The sequence below is a fragment of the Rana temporaria genome, chromosome 2 (genome assembly GCF_905171775.1).
Source record: "Rana temporaria chromosome 2, aRanTem1.1, whole genome shotgun sequence".
Classification (NCBI taxonomy): domain Eukaryota; kingdom Metazoa; phylum Chordata; class Amphibia; order Anura; family Ranidae; genus Rana; species Rana temporaria.
The window spans coordinates 159,721-169,580 of NC_053490.1; the positions used below are offsets into that span (position 1 = coordinate 159,721).

At 47.4% G+C, this 9,860-nt stretch overlaps 1 protein-coding gene across 1 annotated transcript in view; it reads left to right on the top strand.

Annotated features, from left to right (window-relative positions):
* Positions 1-6,171, top strand: part of LOC120928445 (titin-like) — a 43,803-nt gene extending 37,632 nt beyond the window's left edge. Inside the window, exons 13-14 of the mRNA XM_040339545.1 lie at positions 3,524-3,664; positions 3,901-6,171. Coding sequence (XP_040195479.1) covers positions 3,524-3,664; positions 3,901-4,439 — 680 coding nt within the window. The 3' untranslated portion in view covers positions 4,440-6,171. The remainder of the gene's footprint in view (positions 1-3,523; positions 3,665-3,900) is intronic.
* Positions 6,172-9,860: the final 3,689 nt, after the last annotated feature.

Genomic DNA, 9,860 nt, shown 5'->3' on the forward strand with positions numbered 1-9,860 from the left:
CCACTGCTTACATCAGAACTGAGGACCCTTGAGAAGAGGAGTACTGAAGCCGGGTTCCGTGACGTTTCCTTTTCTCACTGTCGGTTCCTCTGGAGCTGAAGTCTGAGGAGAAGGGCTTTTTTTCAGCTCTGGTTCATGTAGCACACCCCCGAACTCTGCACATAGTGCACCCCTAAACTCTGTACTATGTACCAAGCGCACCCTGGAACTCTGCATATAACGCATTCCCTAAACTCTGTACTATGTACCAAGCACACCCCTAAACTCTGTACTATGTACCAAGAACTCTGCACATAGCGCACCCCTAATATCTGTACTATGTACCAAGCACACCCCAGTACTCTGCACATAGCACACCCCTAATCTCTGTACTATGTACCAAGCACACCCCAGTACTCTGCACATAGCACACCCCTAATCTCTGTACTATGTACCAAGTGCACCCTGGACTCTGCACATAGTGCATCCCTAAACTCTGTACTATGTACCAAGCGCACCCCGGAACTCTGCACATAGCGCACCCCTGGGAGGAGTTTTTTTTGGGGGGGGGTTGGGGTTGAGTCCCTTCACCTATTTTCCGAGAAAAGCCCTGCTGAGGAGGATGATGGAGCTGAGAGTGAGTGACCAGGGCCATTGTGGGCCTCACTCCAAGCTGGACCAAGGCGAAAAGTCTCCATGAAGCCCACCTCATTGGAAGCCTTGGCTTACCATACATTGCATCCCGCAAACACCTCGAAGGTCCAGATGTGATGGAGGTTTTGGTCTTTGTGTGGTCCACATCACAGTTGCAGTGGACACAATCGATATTCCGATTTATACTTGAAATCTTCACTGCTGAGGAACGGGAGGTACAAAGAAATCCTAAGGCTAGATTTAGATGTGTGTCTAAACCCACCACCCCTCTGAAAAGTGATCAGCATTCGGATCTCTTTTCAATCAAGAGGGGATGTGACGCTGTGCTAAATATTAAAACCAACAAGGAATGTCCAAACGGTGTATATATGCAGTTAGCATTTGCTCTCCAAATTTCGGCAAAGTAGGCTTCCTCAGGAGTTTCGAAGCACTACATATTGTACAAGGAATTCCAGGCTGTAATCGATAACAATCCCAGCCAGCCGTTTGGGCCTCTACACCCACCACGCTGGCCCCAAATATATTCGTGAACCATAGGGGGGGGAAATTCAGGGCATTCAAATATTCCACAGCTTGGACTACCTGTTGGGCCACCAGGAGACCGAAAGAAAAAAGGGTGGGGACGCATGCACTGCAACTAAGGACTCCCAGCGTCTCTGAACCCAATTGATTGGTTGAGTGACTGTTGACCGAGGCTTGCCCCCCTTTTTTTATTTTGGTCTGCTTGTGGTCCACCTGGTAGTCCACCCTTTTGGAATGTTTGAATGAGAGCCCTTGCATTGAATTGCTCCCTCTATGGTTCACTAATATCTTTGGGGTGGGCTTGGTGGGTGTAGGGGCCCAATCGACTTGCTGGGATTGTTATCAATTTATAACCTGGAATTCCTTGTGTATATAGTGCTTTGAAGCTCCTGAGGAAGCCTATTTTGGCGAAACATGTCGAAATAAATGTTAACTGCATATATACTCCTTGTTGGTTTTCATATATTAACAGCATTTACATGATAAAGGTGGTATGATCCACCCGGATACGGGAAGTAGTTGCTGTCATAAATGTGGTATGATCCACCCATATACGGGGAGTAGTTGCAGTGATAAAGGTGGTATGATCCACCCGGATACGGGAAGTCGTTGCAGTGATAAAGGTGGTATGATCCAACCAGATACGGGAAGTCGTTGTGGTGATAAAGGTGGTATGATCCACCCGGATACGGGAAGTAGTTGCAGTGATAAATGTGGTATGATCCACCCGGATACGGGAAGTCGTTGTGATAAAGGTGGTATGATCCCCCCGGATACAGGAAGTAGTTGTGGTGATAAAGGTGGTATGATCCACCCAGATACGGGAAGTCGTTGTGGTGATAAAGGTGGTATGATCCCCCCGGATACAGGAAGTAGTTGTGGTGATAAAGGTGGTATGATCCACCCGGATACGGGAAGTAGTTGCAGTGATAAAGGTGGTATGATCCACCCGGATACGGGAAGTCGTTGTGGTGATAAAGGTGGTATGATCCACCCTGATACAGGAAGTAATTGCTGTCATAAATGTGGTATGATCCACCCGTATACGGGAAGTAGTTGCAGTGATAAAGGTGGTCTGATCCACCCGTATACGGGAAGTAGTTGCAGTGATAAAGGTGGTCTGATCCACCCGTATACGGGAAGTAGTTGCAGTGATAAAGGTGGTATGATCCACCCGTATACGGGAAGTAGTTGCAGTGATAAAGGTGGTATGATCCACCCGTATACGGGAAGTAGTTGCAGTGATAAAGGTGGTATGATCCACCCGGATACGGGAAGTAATTGCAGTGATAAAGGTGGTATGATCCACCCGGATACGGGAAGTAGTTGCAGTGATAAAGGTGGTATGATCCACCCGTATACGGGAAGTAGTTGCAGTGATAAAGGTGGTATGATCCACCCGTATACGGGAAGTAGTTGCAGTGATAAAGGTGGTCTGATCCACCCGTATACGGGAAGTAGTTGCAGTGATAAAGGTGGTATGATCCACCCGGATACGGGAAGTAGTTGTGATAAAGGTGGTATGATCCACCCGGATACGGGAAGTCGTTGTAGTGATAAAGGTGGTATGATCCATCCGGATACGGGAAGTCGTTGTAGTGATAAAGGTGGTATGATCCACCCGGATACAGGTAGTCGTTGTGGTGATAAAGGTGGTATGATCCACCCGGATACGGGAAGTAGTTGTGATAAAGGTGGTATGATCCACCCGGATACGGGAAGTCGTTGTAGTGATAAAGGTGGTATGATCCATCCGGATACGGGAAGTCGTTGTAGTGATAAAGGTGGTATGATCCACCCGGATACAGGTAGTCGTTGTGGTGATAAAGGTGGTATGATCCACCCGGATACGGGAAGTAGTTGTGATAAAGGTGGTATGATCCACCCGAATATGGGAAGTAGTTGCGGTTATAAGGGTGGTATGATCCAGCCGGATTTGGGAAGTAGTTGCGGTTATAAGGGTGGTATGATCCACCCGGATACGGGAAGTCGTTGTGGTGATAAAGGGGGTATTAACAACCCGGATACAGGAAGTCGTTGTGATAAAGGGGGTATGATCCACCCGGATACGGGAAGTCGTTGTAGTGATAAAGGTGGTATGATCCACCCGGATACGGGAAGTAGTTGCGGTTATAAGGGTGGTATGATCCACCCGGATACGGGAAGTCATTGTGGTGATAAAGGTGGTATGATCCACCCAGATACGGGAAGTCGTTGTGGTGATAAAGCTGGTATAATCCACCCGGATACGGGAAGGATATGGACAGATTTACTAACACAGGGCAAAGTTGTAAAATTGGGTTTAAATATTCAAGTTCTGTTTTTGACGTCGGTCATGAAGGGGTTAAGTTGTCTTTGTCTTTCCTAGGCCAGACCTTCGCCCCGACCTTCCTCCTGAAACCAGATTCGGAAAGTGAGGATGAGACGTCATTGGAGGAAGAGCCATTGGACCTTTCCAGCACTGCACCCCTCCCCCACAGTCCCCAGGATGGGTCAGGAGAGTCTAAAGGTAAGTAGAAATCTGGGGCCTTGTCTGGGATCTACACCACCCTGTCACCTCTGTGCAGTTCCGAATCTCCTTCCATGGGCTCACCTCTTGGGGAGTTTGGGGCCAATGAAAATTGTTTCAGGGTAGAGAGCCTGGGGGAGGGGGGGGGTGGATGTGTTGGAGACTCCTTTATTTTAGGACAGAAGTTCACATCGGAATGTTGGTCATATCATTAATTTGAGTTTTCTTTCCTGAAGGCCCGACCTTCACCCTACAACTGGAGTCTGAGAGCGAGGATGAGGCTTCATCAATGGAAGAGCCGTTGGACCTTTCCTGCTCTGCCCCCCTCCCCCACAGTCCCCGGACGTCATATCCTTTGTTCCGCTCCCCACCCTCATACATGGATGTGCCCACACCAACCACTGGAGCATATTCCCCAGGACCGGTCATGGAGGACTGCCCCCCATCTGCCCCCGGCAGCCCCCCTCCTCCTCCACCGCTGAACAGTGACTCGCAGCTGTGGCTGCTCTTCGAGGTGCAAAGGCAGCAGCTGCTTCTGCAGAGGAGGTCACAACGGACTCATGACCTGCAGGTGCAGCAACAGAGGCGGCACTTCCTGGCCATGCAGAGAGGACAACAGTGCATTGAGCGCCACTTGCTCACCATAAGCCGAAAGCTGGAGGATATCCATCGGGGGCTCCGCCCGGCCACGAGGGCGGAGCCCACACAAAGAGCCCGGACAGCACGGGGTAGGAGAAGTCGTCCACACGAAGAAAAGGAAGGGGGCTCCTTGTAAGGGGCCCCTCCAGTGTATATTTGTAAAAAGTATATTTTATTGTTCGTAAAAGATGTTACATCTACGCTCCTGATGAAGGCGTTTGGATTAAAATTGCGTAGGGTGGGACTAAGCACATGACTCCCTGCTCACAAGCCTGGAGTTCTTGATCTGCCAAGCAGAGATATTCGGGTTTAAAGTGATACGAGACGTGGAGCTTGTGCCTCAAGACCGCCTTTCTGACGGGGGGGTGATGGAGATTCACAGAATGGACCAATCGTGGTGCTACGGGTGAAGATTGATGGAAAAAGGTCCATATTTATTTCACTCGACTCCATTTATGGTGGAGATTTCTTCTCGGGACTCTGAACATTCGGAGAACATTCCTTTACATTTTCTAGTGGTACAGCTTGCACTTTTGTTTGATTTACGTATTCATTTTGTACATAATATTTATTCGGTTGTATAGAGCACTGCTTTTATAGGATATTCATCTGAAGATTGGCAAAAGAAAAAATCCTCTATAGCTTTAATGAACCAACGTCCCCGGAGAAATCACTTCTGAGATGCCCCGTCCTCTTCCTGAATCTCAACTTCTGAATCCTGGAGAAATCACTGCAGGGACGCCCTGTCCTCTTCCTTAATCTAAACATCTAAATCCTGGAGAGATCACTGCAGGGAGGCCCTGTCCTATTCCTGAATCTAAACGTTTGAATCTCACTGCAGGGATACCCCATTCACTTCCTGACTATGAACTTCGGAATCCTGGAGCGATCACTGCAGGGAGGCCCTGTCCTCTTCCTGACTCTGATCTTCCAAATTCTGGCGAGATCACTGCAGGGATGTCCTGTCCTCTTCCTGAATCTGAACTTCTGAATCCTGGAGAGATCACTGCAGGGACGCCCTGTCCTCTTCCTGAATCTGAACTTCTGAATCCTGGAGAGATCACTGCAGGGATGCCCTGTCCTCTTCCTGAATATAAACTTCTGAATCCTGGAGAGATCACTTCTGAGATGCCCTGTCCTCTTCCTGAATCTGAATCCTGGAGAGATCACTTCTGGTATGCCCTGTCCTCTTCCTGAATCTGAATCCTGGAGAGATCACTTCTGAGATGCCCTGTCCTCTTCCTGAATCTGAATCCTGGAGAGATCACTACAGGGATGCCCTGTCCTCTCCCTGAATCTAAACATTTGACTCTCACTGTATACGGGATGACCCATCCTCTTCCTGACTCCACAATACTAACTCCACTGCAGGGCTGCCCCATCCTTCTTCTCTTTTTTCTGACCTTTCAACACTTCAGGTCTTCTGTGAAGCTGCTGTGAAAATGTTTCTGCTGAGCACTCGCCACTCCTCCCCCTTACCCCCCGCCCCACCCCCTCTCCTTTATTGAGGAATGTGCATTGGTTACACTGCCTGTAACACAATCCCAGAAAATCCAAAGCTGTTAACCTCCGCAGCATCAGAAGTTTAGAGACAGGAAGAGGAGGGGGCATCCCTACACAGAAGACTTCTTCAGGGTCCAGCTGCCTGTCTAACGTGGGACATCTTTCTCAGATCACTAAAGCTATAGAGAATGTATGCAGGATTTTTTCATACGCCTGAACTGTACAATGTAATATATTGTAATGTTTTATATACTCCATATTCTTAATATATTGTCATTTTTTTACATTTTTATGTTAAAAAAAACTTTTGCCTTAAGGAGAGAAGGCTTCTTCCAAGATTTGGATTCAGTAAAATTTTTAATTCCTAATTGAATGTCTGTTTTCTTTCTTTATATGTTTATGGATTTGAATGAACTCTCTAGAACAGTGGTGGTCCCCTTGCTTGATGGAAGGGGCCCTGAAGAGGGGCCCCTGACTTCACTAAATGTCCCTTTAATAGTTGTCAGAGCCTGGGGACATGATCTAGGATATGTTGGAGACTGGTGACGTGATATAGGAGATGTTGGAGACTGGGAACATGATCTAGGAGTTGTTGGAGACTGGGGGCATGATCTAGGAGATGTTGGAGACTGGGGACATGATCTAGGAGATGTTGGAGACTGGGGACATGATCTAGGAGATTTTGGAGACTGGGGACATGATCTAGGAGTTGTTGGAGACTGGGGACATGATCTAGGAGTTGTTGGAGACTGGGGACATGATCTAGGAGTTGTTGGAGACTGGGGACATGATCTAGGAGATGTTGGAGACTGGGGACATGATCTAGGAGATGTTGGAGACTGGGGACATGATCTAGGAGTTGTTGGAGACTGGAGACATGATCTAGGAGTTGTCAGAGCCTGGGGACATGATCTAGGAGATGTTGGGGACTGGGGACATGATCTCGGAGATGTTGGAGACTGGAGACATGATCTAGGAGTTGTTGGAGACTGGGGACATGATCTAGGAGATGTTGGAGACTGGGGACATGATCTAGGAGATGTTGGTGACTGGGGACATGATCTAGGAGTTGTTGGAGACTGGAGACATGATCTAGGAGATGTTGGAGACTGGGGACATGATCTTTGGAGTTGTCGGCGACTGGGGACATGATCTAGGAGTTGTTGGAGACTGGAGACATGATCTAGGAGTTGTTGGAGACTGGGGACATGATCTAGGATATGTTGGAGACTGGGGACATGATCTAGGAGTTGTTGGAGACTGGAGACATGATCTAGGAGTTGTTGGAGACTGGGGACATGATCTAGGAGTTGTTGGTGACTGGGGACATGATCTAGGAGATGTTGGTGACTGGGGACATGATCTAGGAGATGTTGGAGACTGGGGACATGATCTATGAGATGTTGGTGACTGGGGACATGATCTAGGAGTTGTTAAAAACTGGGGACATGATCTAGGAGATGTTGGAGACTGGGGACATGATTTATGAGATGTTGGTGACTGGGGACATGATCTATGAGATGTTGGAGACTGGGGACATGATCTAGGAGATGTTGGAGACTGGGGACATGATCTAGGATATGTTGGAGACTGGGGACATGATCTAGGATATGTTGGAGACTGGGGACATGATCTAGGAGATGTTGGAGACTGGGGACATGATCTAGGAGATGTTGGAGACTGGGGACATGATCTAGGAGATGTTGGAGACTGGGGACATGATCTAGGAGATGTTGGAGACTGGGGACATGATCTAGGAGTTGTTGGAGACTGGGGACATGATCTAGGATATGTTGGAGACTGGGGACATGATCTAGGATATGTTGGAGACTGGGGACATGATCTAGGATATGTTGGAGACTGGGGACATGATCTAGGAGTTGTTGGAGACTGGAGACATGATCTAGGAGTTGTTGGAGACTGGGGACATGATCTATGAGATGTTGGTGACTGGGGACATGATCTAGGAGATGTTGGAGACTGGGGACATGATCTAGGAGATGTTGGAGACTGGGGACAGATCTAGGAGATGTTGGAGACTGGGGACATGATCTAGGAGATGTTGGAGACTGGGGACATGATCTAGGAGTTGTTGGAGACTGGGGACATGATCTAGGAGTTGATGGAGACTGGGGACATGATCTAGGAGATGTTGGAGACTGGGGACATGATCTAGGAGATGTTGGAGACTGGGGACATGATCTAGGAGTTGTTGGAGACTGGGGACATGATCTATGAGATGTTGGTGACTGGGGACATGATCTATGAGATGTTGGAGACTGGAGACATGATCTAGGAGTTGTTGGAGACTGGAGACATGATCTAGGAGTTGTTGGAGACTGGGGACATGATCTATGAGATGTTGGTGACTGGAGACATGATCTAGGAGTTGTTGGAGACTGGGGACATGATCTATGAGATGTTGGTGACTGGGGACATGATCTATGAGATGTTGGAGACTGGAGACATGATCTAGGAGTTGTTGGAGACTGGAGACATGATCTAGGAGTTGTTGGAGACTGGGGACATGATCTATGAGATGTTGGTGACTGGGGACATGATCTAGGAGTTGTTGGAGACTGGAGACATGATCTAGGAGTTGTTGGAGACTGGGGACATGATCTAGGAGATGTTGGAGACTGGGGACATGATCTAGGATATGTTGGAGACTGGGGACATGATCTAGGATATGTTGGAGACTGGGGACATGATCTAGGAGTTGTTGGAGACTGGGGACATGATCTAGGAGTTGTTGGAGACTGGGGACATGGGCCCGGATTCAGATACGCTACGCCCGCCGATAGATACGATAATGTATCTCAGATACATTATGCCGCCGTAACTTAGGGCGCAAGTTCCGTATTCAGAAAGAACTTGCGCCCTTAGTTATGGCGGCGTAGTGTAAATGTGTCGGTGTAAGCTAGCCTAATTCAAATGTGGATGATGTCGGCGTGTTTTATATAAATTACTTGTGACCCCACGTATTTGACGTTTCTTACGAACGGCGCATGCGCCGTCCGTGAACGTTTCCAAGTGCGCATGCTCCAAATTACGACGTGAATGTAACTTATGTACAGCCCTATTCGCGAACGACTTGCGCAAACAACATAAAAAATGAGACGCTGTTCGTGTGTTTCCGACGTCCATAGCTAACATGACTTACTCCTGCTTTATGAGGGGTAACTTTACGCTGGAAAAAGTCTTACGTAAACGACGTAAAAAAATGCGCCGGGCGGACGTACGTTTCTGAATCGGCGTATCTACCTAATGTGCATATTCGACGCGGAAGTCTAGGGAAGCGCCCCTAACGGCACCGTAAATATTGCACCCTAAGATACAACGGCGTAGGAGACTTACGCCGCCCGTATCTAGGCAACATTGAGGCGTATCTGATTCTATGAATCAGACGCCGAGATGCGACGGCCCGCACTCAGAGTACGCCATCGTAACTGCTTTCTGAATCCGGGCCATGATCTTTGGAGATCAATAAGGAATGGAGAAGTTTCTGTACAGAGGGGCCAACACAGAGCGCAGGAAGATCGAGTGAAAGGAATTAATTATTTACCTACCAGACACCAATCTAAATAATTTCCTTCAATGACCTGCATGAGACCAAAACACAGACTACTGCCTGCCGGGACCCTTAGGGCCACATAATAGAAAGGCCCCATACAGCTCTAGAATGAGTCGGGTTTAGGACATAAAACACACGGAACGTAAATAACACAATCATCAAATTTTAATCAAAATTCTAAACATTGAAGATGGGAATACAGGGAGTGCAGAATTATTAGGAAAGTTGTATTTTTGAGGATTCATTTTATTATTGAACAACAACCATGTTCTCAATGAACCCAAAAAAATCATTAATATCAAAGCTGAATATTTTTGGAAGTAGTTTTTAGTTTGTTTTTAGTTTTAGCTATTTTAGGGGGATATCTGTGTGTGCAGGTGACTATTACTGTGCATAATTATTAGGCAACTTAACAAAAAAAATATATATACCCATTTCAATTATTTATTTTTACCAGTGAAACCAATATAACATCTCAAC